This window comes from Rhinatrema bivittatum, chromosome 19, assembly GCF_901001135.1.
Source record: "Rhinatrema bivittatum chromosome 19, aRhiBiv1.1, whole genome shotgun sequence".
NCBI classification, from domain to species: Eukaryota; Metazoa; Chordata; class Amphibia; order Gymnophiona; family Rhinatrematidae; genus Rhinatrema; species Rhinatrema bivittatum.
Window position 1 is genome coordinate 8,293,295 of NC_042633.1, and position 22,538 is coordinate 8,315,832.

The 22,538-nt window shown below is 43.6% G+C and overlaps 1 protein-coding gene across 1 annotated transcript in view; it reads left to right on the forward strand.

Moving 5' to 3' along the window:
- LOC115081115 (extracellular calcium-sensing receptor-like) overlaps window positions 1–21,442 on the forward strand; it is a 46,998-nt gene extending 25,556 nt beyond the window's left edge. Inside the window, exons 4-5 of the mRNA XM_029585627.1 lie at window positions 3,640–3,763; window positions 20,520–21,442. Of these exons, the coding sequence (XP_029441487.1) occupies window positions 3,640–3,763; window positions 20,520–21,442 (1,047 nt within the window). The remainder of the gene's footprint in view (window positions 1–3,639; window positions 3,764–20,519) is intronic.
- The last annotated feature ends 1,096 nt before the right edge of the window (window positions 21,443–22,538 follow it).

Below are 22,538 nucleotides of genomic sequence, written 5' to 3' on the forward strand. Positions count from 1 at the left end.
ACTTTGGTAACTAAAGAGAGGTATTACTACTAGAAGAAATGAAGTAATTATACCTCTGTACTGTTCAGATCTCTGGTGTAATCCCATGTTGATTATTGAATGAATTTTGGAAACTACACCAACAAAAGCTGGAGACAATTCAAGGAAGGATCAATAAAATGCCCAAAAAATGGTGCATGGCCTGTACTGTTTTATTTATTTATTTATTAAAATATTTATTGACTGCCATTCCAAAGATCATGGCAATTTACAATAATACATTCATAATATATCATAACTTCTATATAATACAATTATGAAATAAAAAAACATTAAAAAATAAAAGCCACTGTTAAGTACAACACACCATAAAATAATAAAAAAAAATGCACTACAATAATATACATAATACAATAAAATATAAACTGCAAGAAAAGCTATCTTGACCATTCTGGTAAATGTAATCTTTGCCTGTTTGATGTTATCCCACCATCTTACTTGTAACAATCAGTATTTAATTATAGTATCCTTAAAAGTTAGATTAAAAAGCCATGTTTTCAAACTCTTTTTAAAAATCTTACTGTCGGAAATGTTCCCACCCATGAGCCAGCAGAGTAGTCAGGAGAATCTCACAGGCAGAAGGCAATACAAAAATATCCCCATGAAGATTAAAGTCACCCATAACGATAGTTGAGGACAAGTCAAGTTTCAGATCAGAAAGCAATTAAATTAATGGCGTTGTATTATGCTGAAGCAATCCTGGAAGGCAATAAACTAAACAGATATTTACCCTATTAGATATGACCAACAACACCTCAAAAGGACAGGCAATTGACACATCAGTGTTTCTAAAATTCAAATCATTATGATATGTAATCATTAATCCTCCACTTCTTCTTCCAAGTATAGATAGGGATAAACAAGAATAATCAGGGGTCAAAATCTGATTGATAAGCACATTATCTGAATCTCTAAACCATGTTTTGGTAAGACATACACAAGAAAGCTTCTGATCTTTTAGATTATCGTTAAGTAAATAATTTTTTTAGTCAAAAACTGAGCGTTTATCAGAATTATCAATTACAGTAAATAGGAAGGAATAATAGTATGCTGCATAGGAATAATAGGTTTCAAAACCTCTTTGCATGTAAAAATCTTGACTTAAATTATACGGAGAGCTGTCTGTACCTTCCATTTCTACTAATAACTTTGATGTTTTCTGACACCATGATGAAATGAAAAACCATTAAACAGATATCTGCAAATCAATAAGGATCACATAGGGCTCACAAAGTACACGCGAAGGGGCGTATGAAGGGGTGTGCTGCTTTGTCATGCTCCTTCAGCATACAATACCCCAGCATGTGGCACCTCCAGTGTCGCTCTCCACCCTTATCTCAGAGGTCAGGTGATGATGTGGCAAAGTGGGTGGGTCCTCTAGTCCCACCAGGATGGGGAGGGAGGGTGCTCCTGGTGACAGCAGAACAGAGTCACTCACCAGGATCATGGACAGACTCCCAAGATGGACGTAGGGAGCTACACAGAGCTGGAATTCAGGCAGGTTAGCTGTGTCAGAAAGGTTCTGGTGTCGCTTTGTGTGTCATGCAGAGACAGTGATATGTCTCTGCATGACACACATCCCCCTCTACTGCTTAATTTATCCTTTTTGATCACGATCGGTTAATGTGTCCTTTTCGTAAGAAATAGTATTTTGTTCTAAGGTTATATTGTTATGTTTTTGTTACTTTATTTTATTCTTTGTACATTGTTTTATTGTTTTATTGTATCGCCCACCTGAGTTCTTTGTAAACCGGCATGATGTGCTGCACGAATGTTGGTAGATAAAAGTTAATAAATAAATAAATAAATAAATAAATATGTAGATTGTGTAGATTTCTGCATCAAATGAATGATTTCACACTTTTTAGCATCCATGTTTATTTTCAAAGCATTCTTCCTGTCTTTTAAATTTCCCATTCATTTTTTTCATCTCTTTCATCTCTTATGCACCATTCTTCCTAATTAAAAATAACTTACATGGCCTTGGAATTTTAGGTGAAACAATTCCATATAAATATTCAGTACGGAATTTAGGATGCATAATTGATGCTAAACGTTTGTCTAAGAATCATTTTCAAAAAGTTTTAAAATCAGGATACTCCAAGCTTAGATTATTGCGACATCTTAAGTTTGTTCTTGTAAGCATGATTTTCTCACAGTGTTCAAGCACTTGCACTATCAATAGTAGATAACTGCGATTCTTTGTTGTGAGACTGCCAGCAGCTTCTCTAAGGGCACTTTAGGTCCTTCAAAATTCTGCAATGTGGCTAATATTTATTTATTTATTTATTTATTTATGCAAAAGCTTCTATTCCACTCTCTCCAATAGTAAATTGCAGACAGTGGGAGCATATTTCTCCACACCTCCAAGACCTGCATTGGTTGTCAATGAAATATCTTATCGATTTCAAGATTATGATTTTAGTTTTTACAGCATTGAAATTTGACGGACCATCTTAGGGGGTCATTTATCAAAGGCTTATTGCACGCTATACAGCCGTATCTCATGCGATAAGCCTCTATTGCATACAAAAAGGGCCTTTTCGCATGCGATAGAATGCAAATTAGAGGGAGGGGAGGAGTTGGGGCGGGGAGGGGAGGAGTCAGAGCGGGGAGGGGGCGAAGTTGGTGGTGTCTTTGCTGCCGGCGATAATGTTACTAATATTATCATCGGCAGTAGCGCCGAATAGCCCCTTTCACGGTGGCGCTATTTGGTGCGAAAGCTGGCAGCCAGCGAACAGCCGTGGTGCTAAGGCTGTGGGCTTTCGCAGGCCCGCCCCCCCCCCCCCCTCACCCTCCTGCCCCCTGTTATTCAAAGAATGATGAATCCTGGCCTTATTTAGCAAATCTTTTGAAATGCTACATTCCTGCTCGTTCTTTGCAGTCCAGTGTTAGGAAGCTGCTGGTAATCCCATCAGCAAAGGAAGTATTTATTTATTTATTTATTTCAGTGCTTTTATATACCGAGGTTTAGCCTTCACCCCGGTTTGCAGTAGAACAACTTATTACATTGAAACCAGGACATGGAACAATGAGGTAGAGAATACATCGAACTGGTAACAGAGAAAAAACGTAGAACAAAAACTTAAATGCTTGAACAGGGTTCAATATAAAGTAAGTTTAAATATGTCAAGATCTAGAAGTTTGTCTGTGATGGGGCCTAAGCTATGGAACTTCTTGCCAGAGAAATTGCGTATAATTGACAAATTTTGTCTTTTTAGAAAATATTTAAAAGCTCATTTATTTAAGCAACTTTTTAACCTGGAATAAGTGTGTTCTCATTGATGTCTAGCATGATAAAAGGTTTGTTGTAGATTTTTATGTATTCGAATTATATATTTATTTATTTATATATTTGTTTCTTTAGGCATTTTATATACCGTCATCCAAGATAAGATCACAGCAGTTATTATCTGCTGTATTTTAAGATTGTTTGATTTTAAGATGTTGCAACCCACCTAGTACAATTGTTTTGCAATAGACGGGATATATATAGTAGTAAATAAATAAATAAAACATCTTTTATCTGAAAAAGAGTCCCTTGGTTCATTATTAATAGATAAATGTGCTCTGTTCCCCTTCACACTTCTCTCCATTAAGGCTCCCGTCTCTACCTGCAGTGAGAGCTGTGGTCCTGGGTTCCGGAAGGCCATTTTGGATGGGCAACCTGCCTGCTGCTTTGACTGCGTCCCCTGCTCTGGAGATGAGTTTAGTAACCAAACCGGTGAGTGCTATGAATTCCACCCTGTAATGAGCCATTTCTCATGGGTTTAAAGGGACTGAGGAAACTGGGGGGAGTGCAGGCTATTAAACCAGGGGGGTTTGGCGTGTGAATCTCCAGGAATGCGGGCATCAAAGTTTTCCAAAAAGGGCAGCACGTGGGCATGGTCTGGGTAGGGAATGAGTGTTTTGGAGCATGAATCAGACATAGTAAGGGCAAAGGCTATCGGCACAATTTTGGACCCTGGAGCACCAGGGACGTTTGGCAAGGTTTGGGGGGGTCAGGAGGATGGGGGTTTATTCGTTAGTGATACATTGTATTCGCGGGGGTTCGCCATACGTTTTGTGACCCCCACAAATACAACGAATATGGCATATATGTTGCGGATTGCCAATACGTGGCAAATGAATGCACACCCCTAGTGGGCGTGGTCTGGGTAGGGAATGGATGTTTTGGAGCATGGATCAGAGATCTTCACATAAATACTTACGTGGCTGGGCACACGCCCAGATCCCCTGCCTTGTAAGTTTACTTCTGCTATGGAGGAGGGGTAAATCTACCTTATAAATGGCCTGTGACCGACGGCCCGCAAATGCGCAGTAGAGCGCAGCTCTACTGCGCATGTGCGGGCAAGGATGTCGATCAGAAAAAAAAAATGGCGGTGGGGCCGCAGGAGCGGGAGGAGAAGCAGCGGCGCCGCGCGCGCGCGCGGTGCCGCTGCTTCTCCTCCCCAGATCTGCCGGCAGATCTCGGGGGGGGGGGGGGGTGTCACTCCCGCGCCCCCCCCACCGAGATCTGCCGGCAGATCTCGGGGGGGGGGGGGGGGGGTCACTGCCGCGCGAGCGGGAGTGACCCCCCCCCAGATCTGCCGGCAGATCTCGGGGGGGGGGTCACTGCCGCGCGCGCGGGAGTGACCCCCGCCAGATCTGCCGGCAGATCTCGGGGGGGGGGGGGGGGGGTCACTGCCGCGCGCGCGGGAGTGACCCCCCCCGAGATCTGCCGGCAGGAGCGGGAGGAGTTCATGGAGCCGGGTGAGGGTTGCGGGAAGTCGCGATTACGGCGCCGGGAGGAAATGGAGGTGGGTGAAGAGAGGGGGACTGAGTGAGTGGGAGGGAGAGGGGGACTGAGTGAGAGGGAGGGAGGGAGAGGGGGACTGAGTGAGTGGGAGGGAGGGAGAGGGGGGACTGAGTGGGAGGGAGTGAGGGAGAGGGGGGACTGAGTGAGAGGAGAGGGAGGGTGGAGAGGAGTGGGTGGGGGAGGGGGGTGGTGAAGAGTGAGGGGAGAGAGAATGAGGGGGAGGTGAGAGACAGAGGGATGTAGCCCATTTTAACGGGCTTTACGGCTTGTTATAATATAAAGAAAAATGGGCAGATCTGCGGGGTTTTAATGGTCGGGGTTAACTGGGGACAGTGAAGACTATTAAACTTGGAAGACTTACCCTTTAATTGGGTGAACTGGGGATAAACTGGTTTAACTAGCAATGGTGTCAGCGCATGCCATGTTAAAATCCCCTGATGTATACAGTAGTGGTTAAGGCATTTAGTGTAGCTGGGTTTAAAATGGTTTAGATAATTTCCTGGAAGAGAATCCCATAAACTGCTATTAATCATTAGGGATCAGCCACTATTTGTTACCAGCATTAGTAGCTTGTGATCTTTTTAATGTTTGGGAACTAGCCAGGAAATTGTGACTTGGATTGGCCACTTTTGGAAACAGGATACTGTCTTGATGGACACTTGGTCTGACCAGGTATGGCGTATCTTATGTTCTTATGTAACCGGAATTTGCACACACATGCGTGTGCCCCCCCCCCCCCCCCCACACACACACACACTTAAAATTTGGTGCACATGTGCATATGGCAAGACTATTTTATATCATGTGCATATGTTATAAAATGAGGATTAGACGCCACGGTCTTTTTCAAAACTTTATTGAAGTGGAGACTTATATATTCTTAATGCCCAATATATACGTCTCCACTTCAATAAAGTTTTGAAAAAGACCGTGGCGTCTAATTCTTGTTTTCTTCCTGACGGCTTTCTTAGACCACCTACCTTCGTGCTTTTTGGAACCTATGTTATAAAATGGCCATATCCCTGGGTGAAAGCTGATGCTCACACGCATATGTGCACTCACACGCTGGTTTGAAAGTTACCATCCATGTATTTATACACCTAAGTGGTGGTCACTGACAGTAGCTGAATATTTAAAACAAACTAATTAGCCATATACATTGGAACTTATCTGGCTAAGAGGCACTGAATATAGGCCTCGATATTGTAAAGAACTGTGTATGAGTGCACCCTTCTTGCCATGATACAGCCTCGTAGGTAGAATCCTGAGACTCTCGCCAGCAGTGGGTGAGCAAGTATTGGCACAGACCAGACTATGACTGAGTCCTAAAATCTATACAAAGACCAGGCTGCAGCTGAAACAAGGCAAGGATAAGACTGATGGCTTGAGGCAAGGCTTATGGCTTACAATAAGGCTTACGGCTTCAGGCAAGTCTGATGGCTTGAAACAAGGGTGAGGCTGAAGCGTAGATGAAGACTGCAGCAGAGCCACAGGCAAAGACTGAAACAAAGCTGAAGGCTGAGAAGATGGAACCAGGCTGGAGCTGAAGGCAGGAACCAATCAGAAGAACTTGAGCAAGACAGAAGACTAGAACCAGAAGGAGAAAGAACCAGGAGACCTTTTTGCTGAGGCAATGAAGCCAAGTCCAAGCAGGCTAAGTAGTTTTGAGTGTGTGTGACATCATCATCAGGATGGATACCCAACTCTCTCAACAACATGTGCAAAATCATGCACACCGATGCACATATACTCCCTAAGCATCTCTTTGCCGGGTCCTAGTAGCACACATGTCAGAGCATCCAATGGTGGCTCTCTGCTGCATGGTGAACATCTGCCACCGAGGAATTTGTGAAGGTGACGCCCTCCTCAAGTCCCCTTCTCAAACCTCTTCTCTTTGACTTCTCAGGAGATGAAGGTACTATTTTACTAATTGGGGGCTTGGGGGTCCAGACCCAGGATCCAGAGATTCTTTGGTTTCCAGACTGGACTGAAAAACCATTCAAAGCTGAAGACTTAACTGAAAAAAAGATTGAAAACATGGACAAATACTGAGACTGGTCCTGATCAACAGACAAAAGTTTTTTGGCAGGAGGACAACACAGTTCAGAATTCATGTGGGAATAGGATATACATTGAAGTAGCAAAACCTGCAGTCCAGACGAGGTGGTTTGAAGTGAAGAGGCCAGAGACAAAGATGAAATGATACAATGTTCTCGGCAGGATGGACCCCATTGGTAAATCTGTAAGAAATTCTAGTCAATAGATGGTTGATGAAGACTGAGCCAGGGTAGTCCAAGTACAAGAGGGCTGGATATTTTAGATAGTACATAAAACTTAATGTTTTCTTGGAGAGACCCAATCTGAATCATGATGGGCGAGGAAGCTGTCGTCACACAACCAGGTAAGGGTTCTCCGTTGATGGACGAAATGAGAAGAGGGTGGTTAAGCTGTAGTAGGGCAACCACATTGATGTAGCAATGATTCTCCAGAATCTACTAAAGCTTTAGGCTTGAACTAAATGTTTTCTATAGGTAAGACACACCAGAATCATTAGTAGTGGAGAAGAGGCAGGATGGTGCAAGGCTGCCTTCCCGATGAGACTTCTCTTTATAGAGTTTTGTAGTCTCAGGGGGCACTGATGGACAAAATGATCTTGTGCAGCACAGTAGAGACATATTTTGAGATCTTCACTTTTGTTTCTCATCAAGTGAAAGTTGGGTATTACATGGGTTCTTCGAAAGTAGCCATTTTCTGTGCTTCCAGGATGGATTGTGAAAGATTCAGAGGTCTGGGAACCACGAGCGATGTCCCTGAGAATTCGTATTTTCACGAGTCTGTTCCTGGAATCTCAGAAAGAAGAGATAAACAAAAGATGAGTATATTAACATACAAAATAATATCCACCAGAAAAAAAAACCAAGTGACTTAAAAAATTAAAGAAAATAATTATACATCTTGAAAGTAATAGTCTACTGATCTTGGGTACCCAATAAGAAACTCTATTGTAGCACACTGCAGCTACGTTTTCATATTTGTAATACAAACAGAGTGCCACCAAAATTGTATATTAAGATGAGCTGATGATTTCCAACATAATAAAACTTGTTGGATGGCAATAGAAATAAAGAAGTTAAACAATTTAGCCTGTTGAGAGGGAAATGGAGGATCCAGGGCTAAGGATTTAGCAACACTTGCTATGACCTAGAGAGATGTGAACCCTTGGACCGAGGGGGAGTTGGTACTACCTGAGGAGACAACTCCTCGGATTCCCCCGTTGGGTGGCGAGACGGAGTCGAAGTGGGAACTAGCCGGTTCTTCGCCGCTGGAAGCCCGCGGTCCCACCAGGAGGAGCCCGTAGGGACCCGGACCACTGGGATTTAGGTGGACCTTTAAGAGGTCGAAGAGGTGCGGAGTCGGTGCAAAGGCCAGCTGGGTCTTCGCCACTGGAAGCCTGCGGTCCCCCCGGGAGGAGCCCATAGGGACCCTGGCCACTTGGGCTTAGGTGGGCCCTTGAAGGTGGAAGATCCGTCAAATGAGTCCGAGATTGAGTACCAGAGAGTTGCCGTTCACCAGTCCGAAGTCACATGCCAAAGAATTACCGCTTGTCAGTCCGAAGTCACACGCCAAGAATCACCACTTGCCAGTCTGAAGTTGATGCCGAAGAATCAATCAAGAGGAAGCAGGAACCCAAGGCACCAGGTGACTTACCAAAGTGAGCAGACTCATTGCCAAGTCAAAGGATAAGAAGAGGAAGCCTCCTTAAATACCTCCCTAACCCTGACTTATCTGCTGCAGCTGAGCCTGGTTAAGGTGACGAGGTCCCTTTAAATGAGAGCAGGAGGCGCAGCCTCGTGCCTAAGGACAGGGCAGCCGGAGAACGTCCCTGGAATCATGCAGTGCGGCCCGATGCCGAGAAGAAAAGCCCGGGGGGCGCCCCCCCCCGCCGAAGACACCGTCAGAGCACGGCCCAGAGACCTGCCTCAGGGGGTTCCATTCACCCGCATGCCGACGCCAACGGCAGCCCGGGAGCAGGCAGGAGAGGTAGGTGGGGCTAGCCGCAGCCGGCCGCGGATAGGAGTTATAACAATAATACATTTATAAGATAAGGACATTTGTAAACTAAGCATCTGAGATATCTTGTCCCACACCTCACTCCAAAAGGAATAAATATGAGAACAATGAAACAACATATGAGAGAGAGTTGCTTTAGGCTCGCCACACAACCAGCATGAGTGCGACGAAGATAACTTCGCTCTGTATAAAGACCATGGAGTCCAAGTGGTGTGGTGCGCTAAAAAAAAGGGATTGTGTTAGTTGAGAGGAAAGAGAAGGCTGGATAACAACCGACCAAAACCTGGGCCATGGAAAATCTGTGGGTAGAGAGAGGTCTTGTGACCATGTTCACTCCAAGACAAGGCACCTTTTAAACTAAGTTTAAGATATTTATAAATGGCAGAAGCCATATGCCTGTAAGAAAGGAAAAGTTGGGCAAGAGAAAGCAATTGTGGAGGGCTAGCGAGGAGGTCCAAGTGTAACATATGAACACAATGCTGAAACTGCAGACAGCAATAGAACTGGGAAGCATGTAAACCATACATTGACATCAGTTGGGAGAATGAGTGCCAACTGGACCCAGATACTAGTTGGCTTAGAGACCAGATACCAACTTGAATCCAAGAAATCCAATTAGTAGGTTGTTTACTAATCAAAAAATGAGAGTTATGCCAAATCCGAGTCAAAGAGGAAGAGCCCCACGGTGTAGTTAAGTTCTCCAAAGTGGATTCTAGATAGTGAAACACAGAGCAAGAAGCATAAATGGTGGGGTAACTTCAGAAATGGAAAAATGACCAAAAGCCCAGGAGTCCAAAAAAGGGAGAGGATGTACAAAATCTACTTCAATATCATGCCAAATCTGTTTTGTAACATCGGGAACATGACCTGCCAATCAGGCAGTAGCTTGGCGTAAAATGAATGCTGAATGATACACTCTGAAATCAGGAAACTTTACACCACCAGTATCCCTAGGTAGTTTAAGTATGGATAGAGCACGCTGTGGAGCCTTATGCGTCCACAAAAATAAAGAGAGCATTCTAATCAAGCCTATATAAAATCTTATATAAAAAAAATAGTAAGCATATGAAGTAATAAATTAATTTTAGGCACTATGACCATTTTGATAATATCCAAACGGCCCCACCAAGAAAGATGTAAGTGAAACCATCTATTTGTAAGCTCAGATACCGTTGCACATATTTTATCTGCAGCTTTAGCAATAGTTTGAGCAAGTATAGGATAGAAATACTTACCAAGATTCTTTAAACCACTAGTAACCCATTGAAAAGTAGAAAAAGTAGAGGCCAAAGAAGTCACATGGATATTAAGAGGCATCATCTCAGATTTGCTCCAGTTAACATGGTAGCCAAAAATGAGGGAAGGAGGAAATATATCGAATAATGTGAGGTAATACTATCTCAGGTTGAGAAATATATAAAATTAAATCATCAGCATAAGCCGATAATTTATATTCCATGTTATTACAAGAAAGACCTAAAACATATGGGTTTTGTCATAAAGCAAGCAATAAAGGTTCCAATTAAAGGTTGAATAAATAGGGAGAAAGCGGGCAGTCTTGCCTCGTACCTCTGTGCAATATAAACGAGTCAGAAGATGCTCCATCAATTGACATAGATGAGGTAGGCAAGTAATAAAGAGAGTTAATATAGAAAATTAAAGAAGCACCACAACCAAACCAGCAAAGGACTTAAAACAAAAAATCCCATTCCACATGATCAAATGCTTTTTTAGCTCGAGGGATATGGCCACTAAAGGGGAAGACAAATTATTATAAATTTGAAGAATATCCACAAATAAGCGGGAGTTATCTGTAATAAAATTGACCTTTCATAAAACTAGATTGAGTTGGGTGTATAAGTTTATCCAGAACCTGTTCCAGGTGGGAGGATAATATTTTAGCTAATGTCTTATAATCAGTGTTAAGTAAAGAGATGAGTCGATAATTATCAGGAGATAGTGGATCCCGATTTAGTTTAGGGAAAAAAACACAATTTTAGCTTCATTAAAGCAAGAAGAAGTTGGATCCTGGGTTCACATATACAAAAATAAAGCATACAACTTAGGAACCAAGAGGGAAGAGAACGCCTTATAAAATTTGAGCGAAAAGCCATCGAAACCCAGAGCCTTACCCACTTGTAGAGCAAATAGAGCTTTCATCATTTCAGAGACAGTTAAAGGAGCATTCAAGTGGGCACTCTCTAGAGATGATAAAGTAGGATGAGTCAAATTAGAGAGGAACTTAGTAATTAAAATGGGATCATGCTGTGATTCAGAGGAATACAAATCTTTATAGAAATCATGAAATTGGCATAAAATCTCTTCCCTCTTATATTTCTTCAGCCCCTTTAAATAAGTCGCCAATAGTCACCCAGACTTGTTATTTTCTGCATAGTAGCAGCAGTTTTGAAGGAAAATGGATTTACCCGCAGAAGCACTTAAAAGTTTATTGTAGCGTTATTTGAGTTTATATAAGAAGCAAGACACTGCTATTCCAGGTAGATATATGCAGAGATTCCACATGGCTGATCTGAGCTTCTAAATCAAGTAATTCACTAGACCTGATTTGTTTAAGGTGCGCAGAATAACTGATAATCATACCCCTACAAGTGGCCTTAAAAACTTCCAAACCAATGGGTAAGGGAGTCTGAGGGATCTCATTAATAGCAAGAAAATCAGAAATGGTGGTCGATATTTGAGAAATAAAAGATGAATCCTCCCACAAACCGCATTAACACACCAGCTAGGGGAATGAGGTAATGGAAAGTTCCAGTGAAGGGAGAGAGAAAGCAAAGCATGATCTGAGAGCAAGATGGGAAACGTTTTTGTCATATAAGCCACATTTAAAAGATTTTTAGAAATTAAAAATAATCAATACAAGAGTAGGATTAATGAGGAAATGAAAAAAAGTGAAATCCTTATCAGTGGAATGTAAGAGCCGCCAAAGATCCACCAAACCATGGGGGTCATTTTCCATTGTTCATGCTGTAAAAAGTCCCTTTTTGCGTGTGATAGCTTGATAGGGGCAGAGTCTGGACCCGAAGAAGAGGAGTCGGGGCGGCATCGGGGTTGACGCGGTGGTAACTTTGCTGGAGGCGATAAGGTAAGACCCGTTATCACCGCCACTAGCGCGCCCAATAGCATCACCTTTCACGGTGGCGTTATTGGGTGCGAAAGCCAACAGCGATAACGCTGCAGTGGTGCGATCTCTGCCGGCTTTCGCAGACCCGCCCCCCCGTTACCGCGGGATTCACAAACCTGTGCGATATTAGAAAATCCAGGCCCATGTGTGTTCATAAGTAAGTGAATAAACGTAAAGGAAGAGGAATATCTACCAGGACAAGAGGATTATCGGTCCATAACCAAATCATTGCTCAGCAGAACTGGTACATCAGCATATTTATATAAGAGAGCAGAGACAACATGAAAAAAGCTGAAGCATCCAAATTAGAGACATATATATTAAATAACTAAACCATGGTATTCAAGATTTTAACCATTGCAGCCATCCATCTACTCTCTCTAGATCTGCCTCTTGATGAAGAATGGTGAGGGGGAGTGACTTGTGAACTAGGATGGTGACTCCATTACATTTACCAACTGCAGGGGCAAATAAAACCTGGCCAACCCAACCCGTTCAAAGTTTAAGGGATTCTTTGGAGGTCAAGTGTGTTTCCTGTAAATATACAATATCTGGATGAATGGGATGTAAATGAGTGAGAATCTTTTTCCACTTAATACAGAGATTTAGGCCATTCACATTGAAAGAAAAAATGTTAAGATCAGTAGCCATCATAAGTATATCAATGAGAGAAAAGAATCATCATAGGCAGAATAACATAAATAACCTTGGAGTATTTCTGAAGGTGGCAGAGATAATAACAAACATTAGAAAGCAGTAACATGTCATCTGAAGCAAGGAGAAACAAATAAAAACACACCACAAAAAATAGCAAAGCAAAGGCAGAGTAAAAAAGAGCCGCGCCAAACCCACATATGAACATAAGTGAAGGAGTCTCTGAGACAAGGAGTAGGCGATCCCTAAACTCCAGAAAACAATAAGGGGTAGATTTTCAAACCGCGCAAATTGGCGTACTTTTGCTGGCGCATCAGGCGCAAGCAAAAGTACGCGGGATTTTAGTAGATACGTGCGTAGCCGCGTGTATCCGTTAAAATCCTGGATCGGCGCGCGCAAGGCTATCGATTCCGTATAGCCGGCGCGCGCCGAGCCGCGCAGCCTACCCCCGTTCCCTCCCCTCACCTTCCCCTCCCTTCCCCTACCTAACTCACCCGCCCGGCCCTGTCTAAACCCCCCCCCTTACCTTTGTCGGGGGATTTACGCCTCCCGGAGGGAGACGTAAATCCCCGCGCCAGCGGGCCGCTTGCGCGCCAGGACGCAACCTGGGGGCGGGTACGGAGGGCACGGCCATGCCCCCGGACCGCCCCGGGCCGTAAACACGTCCCCCGGGCCTGCCCCCAAAACGCTGCGCCAACCGGGCCCGCCCCCGACACGCCCCCCTCAGAAAACCCCGGGACTTACGCAAGTCCTGGGGCCTATGTAAAATAGGCGCACCGACACGCAGGGCCCTGCTCGCCTAAATCCGCCCGGATTTAGTCGGATTTAGGCGAGCAGGGCTCTTAAAATCCGCCCCTAAGCATGGTATTGAAAGCGGAGATATCAGTAGTATGATGAAAAAAAACAGCAAAAGTATTGTAAGGAGAATGTGTAGTAGGCAATAGAACTGGAGAATTAAGAATGTTATAGACAGCTGCCAAAAAGGTAGATCACAGTCAACAAAGCTGGAAAATGATGAAGGTGAAGGAATCCATCCAGAAGGAAAAAGGCATCCAGATGAGAAAAAGAAAACAGGAAAACAGTATATTCAACCCACCATGGCAGAAGAAGCAGCTAAAGAGGCCAAATAAGAATGCAGGTCATCTGGCGAATCATAGATTTTGGTAGAATTATTATGTTTGACCCTCATCCTCGCCGGATAGGATAGGCCATATTTAGCACCAGCATCCCAAAGCTGAGGCCACAGTGCCAAGAAAGTTCTTTTACTCTGTGCCGTCGTTTTGGCCAAATCCGGCACAAAAAAAAAAAAAGCTTCAATGACACAAAATGAATCGACTGGTGCAATTTTGCAGCTTGTAAAATAGCCAAGGTGTGTTGGTATTGCAGTAGTTTCAGATCACCGGACGAAGAAATGGCGCTTTAGGTGTGGAGTGAGATGGAAGCCATGTGCCAGTTCTATCTCCAGGCCAAATGAGATCTCCCAGCAACATGCGCCGAATTGTGCGCACCAATGCGTACATGCGTTCTAAACATCTCTTCGCCGGGTCCCAGTATCACACGCGTCAGAGCATCCAATGGCAGCTCCCTGCTGCACGGTGAACATCTGCCGCTGAGGTTTCTGGGAAGGTGGCTGGATTCTAACAAATAAATCACAAAATCTCTTTAATTAAAATATTATGCATAAAAATAAATCTATATATTCATAAATCATAATCAGAAAACTATAAACATAAAGTTCAAGGCAAGCATGAACAATACATTTATTTTATTTATTTATTTTTATTTTAAAGTATTTCTATACTGTCTTTACAAACGAGGTTTAGTCAAAACGGTTTACATAATTGAATAAAATAAACATAAACAAAAGAAGTTAAAAAATTAAAAGAAAGTAGAAGTTATAAAAACATAAGGTTACAAAAATATAGTCAATACAAAATAATAATTATTTAACATAATAATTAGTTAATATAAACAAATCAGTATGTAATAACATTGTGCCAAATTATTTATGAGAATGGAAAAGGAGAAATGTATTATTTGGTGGGTGATATATGGAATGCAGTTTGAAATAGGTGTGTTTTTAAGGATTTTTTGAAATGTTTGGAATTGGATATGGATCTTAGGGAGTCTGGTAATGCGTTCCATAGTATGGGACCTATGACTGAGAATTCTCTTTTTCTGGTAATGTCAAGACGGGCCTGTCGGGGTGAAGGAATGTCTAGAAGGTTTTTGTTCAGTGATCTTAAATGCCTGGTTGGTTTGTATATTCGAAGAATAGAGCATAGAGTGACAGAGTTGGGTGTGTAGATAAGAGAGTGTATAATGGACAGGATTTTGAATTGTATTCTGTATTTAACTGGTAGCCAGTGTAAAGATTGAAGTATCGGACTGATATGATTTTTTATTGAAGAGTTTGTTAGGATACGCGCTGCTGCATTTTGGATCAGTTGAAGTGACTGAAGTGCGTTTTCAGGAAGACCTATATATAGAGAATTGCAGTAATCAAGCCCGGAAAAGATGAGTGATTGAAGAATAGTCCTGAAGTCGTGGAAGAAAAGTAGAGGGCGGAGCCGTTTTAAGAGTTGAAGCTTGTAGAATGAGTTCTTGGTGATCAAGGATATGTGTTGCTTTAGTGAGAGGTCTGAATTGATGGTATTACATAAGTTTTTTGCAGATTTGGAAATGGGGATAGTAGTTCCATTGAATATAAGGTGGGGTGGGGGGCCTATAGATGAGTCAGTAATTGATGAGAGGTGGGCTATTTCTGTTTTTTTGGGATTTAGTTTCAATCGATTATGGGAGAGCCAAGTGTCTATAGTTGTGAGATATAAAGATATAAGGATAGTGTATGGGTCCAGGAGGTGTTATATGGTACCATGAACTGTATGTCATCAGCGTAGATTTTAAATTGTATGTTTAATGAGGCTAGAATACGGCAAAGAGGTAACAGATAAATATTGAAGAGAATAGCAGATAGAGAGGAACCTTGTGGAACACCTGATGCAATAGAATATGGATCGGAAGAATAATTGTTTATATTGACTTGTTGGATATGGTCAGATAGAAATGAAATAAACCATTGTAGTACAGTGCCTGATATACCTATAGACTTAAGAACAGAAATAAGAATTTGGTGATCAACGGTATCAAAGGCCGCTGAAATATCTAAGAAAACATTAATGTGATCCGTGTAAGAGTCAAAAGCCCGAAATATAGTGTCAAAAGATGTTAGTAGAAGGGTTTCAGTAGAGTGACCTTTGCGGAATCCATGTTGATATGCATGTAATATGTCATTTTCTGACAGATAGTTTGATAGTTGAGATAGTACTGCTGATTAGGGATGTGAATCGTTTTTCAACGATTAAAATTATCGTCCGATAATGTTTATATCGTCTTAAATCGTTATAGAACACGATACAATAGAAATTCTAACGATTTATCGTTAAAAATCGTTAAATCGTGTTAGTGCGCACTAACTCGAGTTAGTGCGCACTAACTCCCCGTTAGTGCGCACTAACTCGATTTAGTGTGCACTAACTGAAAATGATACAAATAAACACTTTCCAGGTCACTGAAGGTCAGTTAGGAATGAATATGTGTTCCTATTGGCTGGCTGCCCTCTTATCTCTTGATATTACCAAGGTTACCACTGAGGTGATGGTTGGGGGGATGGGAAATGGAACTGGAAACTAACGAACACCAACAGAAAATGAAACAAAGTGTTCACACTTCCCAGGTCAGTAAAGGTCACTTAGGAATGAATATGTATGTATGTATTCCTATTGGCTGGCTGTGCTCTTATCTATTGATGTTACCAATATGGTTGGGGGGATGTGAAATGGAAACAGTTGGAAGCTTGACAAAAAAGTAATGTAATGATCAGCACTCACGTGACTAGAACTTGTTTGTTTATTATTTTTGTTAGCAGGCACCTGAAATGCTAGTGCATGTTGAATTTGCCAATCACTGTGCATTTTAGAAAGGTGGTCCTGGCTGGAACTGTACACAGTTCAAATATATGTAATTGATTGTTGGTAAGTGTATTTTTTAAGTAGCCACACTGGCACCAGTATGTTTACTTTTCCTCCTACTTAACTCACTAGCTCAGCTTTGTAAGAAGGGCTTCTCTGCTTGTGTGTTGTTTTTGTTTGGTGTGAGGAGAGCAGAAACATCAGATCTTTATTCAATCTACTACAGTCATCTCTTACAGTGCCCTATCCCTATTAATACCAGGAGTGTTGTGATCTTCCTGCACACAGTGCCCTAACCCTGATACCAGTCTGAGACAGCTCCCTCCCTGCATTACTAGTGAGAGGCTGGCTTCACAGACAGGGGGGAGCTGCCTGACCCTCACTCCTGACTTCCCCATGTCCCAGCTAGTGAATGGTGTGTGGGTGGGGGGGAGGATGGTGAAGTCTGAGACAGCTCCCTCCCTGCATTACTAGTGAGAGGCTGGCTTCACAGACAGGGGGGAGCTGCCTGACCCTCACTCCTGACTTCCCCCATGTCCCAGCTAGTGAATGGTGTGTGGGGTGAGGGGGGGGGGAGGATGGTGAAGTCTGAGACAGCTCCCTCCCTGCATTACTAGTGAGAGGCTGGCTTCGCAGACAGGGGGGAGCTGCCTGACCCTCACTCCTGACTTCCCCCATGTCCCAGCTAGTGAATGGTGTGTGGGTGAGGGGGGGGGGGGAGGATGGTGAAGTCTGAGACAGCTCCCTCCCTGCATTACTAGTGAGAGGCTGGCTTCACAGACAGGGGGGAGCTGCCTGACCCTCACTCCTGAGTTCCCCCATGTCCCAGCTAGTGAATGGTGTGTGGGTGAGGGGGGGGGGGGAGGATGGTGAAGTCTGAGACAGCTCCCTCCCTGCATTACTAGTGAGAGGCTGGCTTCACAGACAGGGGGGAGCTGCCTGACCCTCACTCCTGACTTCCCCCATGTCCCAGCTAGTGAATGGTGTGTGGGTGAGGGGGGGGGGGGGGAGGATGGTGAAGTCTGAGACAGCTCCCTCCCTGCATTACTAGTGAGAGGCTGGCTTTGCAGACAGGGGGGAGCTGCCTGACCCTCACTCCTGACTTCCCCCATGTCCCAGCTAGTGAATGGTGTGTGGGTGAGGGGGGGGGGGGGGAGGATGGTGAAGTCTGAGACAGCTCCCTCCCTGCATTACTAGTGAGAGGCTGGCTTCACAGACAGGGGGGAGCTGCCTGACCCTCACTCCTGACTTCCCCCATGTCCCAGCTAGTGAATGGTGTGTGGGTGAGGGGGGGGGGGAGGATGGTGAAGTCTGAGACAGCTCCCTCCCTGCATTACTAGTGAGAGGCTGGCTTCACAGACAGGGGGGAGCTGCCTGTCCCTCACTCCTGACTTCCCCCATGTCCCAGCTAGTGAATGGTGTGTGGGTGAGGGGGGGGGGGGTGGATGGTGAAGTCTGAGACAGCTCCCTCCCTGCATTACTAGTGAGAGGCTGGCTTCACAGACAGGGGGGAGCTGCCTGACCCTCACTCCTCCGGGGTATTGTGATCTTCCTGCACACAGTGCCCTATCCCTGATACCAGGGGTGTTGTGATCTTCCTGCATGCAGTGCCCTATCCCTATTAATACCAGGAGTGTTGTGATCTTCCTGCATGCAGTGCCCTATCCCTATTAATACCAGGAGTGTTGTGATCTTCCTGCATGCAGTGACCTATCCCTGATATCGGGATGTGTGCAAGAAGATCACAACACCCCCGGTATCAGGAATAGGGCACTGTGTGCAGGAAGATCACAACACCCCCAGTATCAGGAATAGGGCACTGTGTGCAGGAAGATCACAACACCCCTGGTATTAGGGATAGGGCACTGTGTGCAGGAAGATCACAACACTCCTGGTATTAATAGGGATAGGGCACTGTGTGCAGGAAGATCACAATACCCCTGGTATCAGGGTTAGGGCACAAGTTCTAGTCACATTGACTGATCACATTACTTGTTTTGTCAAGCTACCAACTGTTTCCATTTCCCATCCCCCATATACTATCAGTAGGAAACTTGGTAACATGAATAAATAAGAGGGCAGCCAATAGGAATACATATTCATTCCTAAACTGACCTTAACTGACCTGAAAAGTGTCAAATTGTATCATTTTCAGTTAGTGCGCACTAACTCCCAGTTAGTGCGCACTAACTCCCAGTTAGTGCGCACTAATCGGAAAAAACGATTTTTAACGATTTTTTAACTAAAAAATCGTGCCTAAGACGATTTTCTTGCCCTGCCACACAATTTCTATCGTTAAGACGATATGGAAAACGATTCACATCCCTACTGCTGATAACAATAATTAAATAATTACATATATCCAACACAACCTACCCACCCACAACCCACCACACTTATTATAATACCACTACAACCCAAACAGACATAAATACAAAAAAACCCAGTAACATGTAACAAATATTACATAAAATAAATACATAAAATCCAAACCCACCCAGTAAAAACCTATTTATTTATTTGTAGTTTTTTATACACCAATAACCGTTTTCACATCGTATCGGTTTACAAGGAACATAGAGCTAGAAAGGCAAATGCATGGCAGAATGTGTACATGGAACACAAAAGAATAAAATAAAATAAAATAAACTTCAATTACATAGTAATCAATAACATGGACTAGCTGGGAAACAGGAAAAATGAGAAACGGGAAACCGGTTAATAAGATAGCATGGAGAGAAGGGTATTGGCACATGGGATGCATTACATAAAGTTGGGAGGGAGGAGAAACAAAAGGGAAGGGAGACTCGACTACCTACTGTTTGGAAGTCAGAGGTTAGTGGAGGAATAGTTCTATATCCTGTGGAGGTGAAGAGGAAACAAATCAATCTTTCTCTTGCAGTACATAATAGACATGTGATTCAGCCAAACCTTTTGGTTCGGCCTTCGTCATCGGCTCGCCACAGGAAATTTCGTTTTCCTGCGGTTCGGGATGACTTTTTTCGGCCGCCCCAAATTTCAGGGTTAGTGCGTACTAATCCCGAAAAACAAATTTTCCTGAAATTTCGGGAAAATCCGCTTCGATTTTCTGGATGGCTGAACCAGGGCAAATGCACATCCCTAGTACATAAACACAGAATGGTTCAGTAGGAAATATACATTTAAAAGCCTCAATAGTTAATGTTCTTTCACAGCTCTTCAATGGCTTAGGGGCTACACTAACATTACTGTCTCCAGGATTAGATACTCTGCCTGTATCTAATGACTCAGCCCTTTTCTGGCACCAGTTTTGTAACTCTGGAGGAAAATCCACAAGATAAAGAAAACGAAGCAGAATTTGCAGGCCGCACTGGCTCTGAGGCTTACTCCCATCTGATTGGTTCAAGACAGGTCAGCAGGGATCCTAAACGCTAAGCATACTCAACCTCCCTCACTCTCAGCCTGACCATTAACCCTGTAGAGGCAGGTCTGCATTAAACCTGGCATAGTAACTGATTTCTGCAACTAAACTACAGTACCTGAGCTTTAGGATGGCATTGCAGGCACCACAGTAGCAGTTCACTATTCTCAAATCCAAAAAATACCCTCCCATTACAGAATCTCGCGGAATCAGGTATCTGATCATATTGTGAGTCACTGGTTAGGGGTTAAAGTCCTGGTAGAAAGTAATCGGAGCCCAGCAATTTACTATCCCTCTCATACTTAAAACTCAACAAGTTCTGGCAAAACGTAGTTGGCAAAGGATAATGCCTCTGTAAAGATAAATCATGTTCACTTTCGCATTTTATTCCTGTAATGATTTTCCCTGATCTAAGCCACACATGGAATCTCTTTTTTCCTACAGATGCCACAGATTGCATGAAATGCCCTGATGACCAATGGCCCACCAAGAGAAATGACGGATGCCAGGAGAAGTCCATTGAGTTTCTGTCCTACCAAGAACCCCTGGGCGTGACGCTGGCTGTTACCTCAGTGCTAGGAGCCCTGGTGCCAGCCGCTATACTTGCAGTTTTCATCTGGAAACACCACACTCCACTTGTGAAAGCGAATAATCGTGAACTGAGCTACCTCCTGCTATTGGCCCTTATCCTGTGTTTCGGCTGCTCATTAGTTTTCATTGGCCACCCCACAAACCCAGTCTGCATGGTGCGTCAGATTGCATTTGGTGTTGTATTCGCCATCTGCATCTCCTGCTTGTTGGCCAAGACCATCATAGTGACCATAGCCTTCAAGGCCACCAAGCCAAACAGCAATCTAAGGTCATGGGTAGGACCACAACTGCCCAGCACCTTGGTGTTAGCCTGCAGCCTGGTCCAAGTCCTCATCTGTGTCACTTGGTTGATCGTGGCTCCCCCGTTTTCCCAAATGAGCATGAAATCTCAGATGGGGAAGATAATCTTTGAATGCAATGAAGGGTCATTGATTGCATTCTGGTGCATGCTGGGATACATGGGACTTTTGGCTTCTATCAGCTTCATTGTTGCTTTTTTAGCTAGAAAGTTGCCTGACAGCTTTAATGAGGCTAAGTTCATCACCTTTAGTATGCTTATATTCATTGCTGTCTGGCTGTCTTTCATCCCTGCTTACCTAAGCACAAGAGGGAAGTACACAGTGGCTGTGGAAATATTTGCAATTTTGTCCTCCAGTGCTGGGTTGTTGGGTTGTATATTCTTCCCCAAATGTTATGTCATTCTAATCAGACCAGAGATGAACACCAAGGAATACCTAATGGGGAAAACCACAGGGAACCTGAAAAATGCAAAGTAATTTATTGTACCCCCTTTGATTCTACCAGTACTGCTACTACTTATTTATTTATTTATTTATTTATTTATTTAAAATTTTTATATACCGGCATTCATGTTGCAAACACATCATGCCGGTTTACATATAACAGGGGTGTACAGTGAACAATTCAATAACCTATTTGTGTAGAAGGAAGCAGTTACAAATAACAAGGTAAAAGAACTGGGAGGAGAGAAGAAAAGGGAGAGAATAACATTAGGTATAGGTATTTACATTAGTAATAACATTTTTACATGTGGAAGTGCTAATTAGAGATGTGAATCAGAACTGGAATCGGTTTGGTTCCGGTTCCGATTCAAATCGTGCATTTTGTGTCGTCCGGCCTGATCGGTTTATTTTTTATAGGCTGTGCCCGACCCTTTAAAGGTGCTCCCTTAGCCTCCACCCCCTCCCGACCCCCCAAAAACGTTTTAAAATTACCTGGTGGTCCAGTGGGCCCCTGTCACATGGTAGGAGGACTGGACGGCCAGGCCATCTTTAAAAATGGCGCCGGCCGTCCAGTTCTCCTACCATGTGACAGGGGCCGGCCAATGGCATGGCTACTCTGTCACATGGTAAGGGCAAAGGGCCATCGAAGCCATTTTTATTAGTGGCAGCCGACGGCCTGCGAGCGGGAGATCGCTCCTGGGGCCCAAAGGACCACCAGGTAATTTTAAAACATTTTTGGAGCGGTCGGGAGGGTGGTGGAGGCTAAGGGAGCAGTTTTGAAAAGTTGGGGTGGGTTTTTTGTTTATCGGCTGACAGCCTGAGAGCGAGAGAACGCTCCCAGGACCCCCACTGGACCACCAGGTAATTTTAAAACATTTTTGGGGCGGTCGGGAGGGTGGTGGAGGCTAAGGGAGCGGTTTTAAAGGGTCAGGGTGGGTTTTTAGGTTGTGTCCTATCTCCCGTTAGTGTGCACTAACCCGATTAATGATTTTTCAAGATAAATCGGTGGAATTTCTATTGTATCGCACTCTTTAACGATTAATGATGATTTAAAAAATATCGGACGATATTTTAAATCGTCAAAAAACGATTCACATCCCTAGTGCTAATCAATGTACACAGTGCTGTG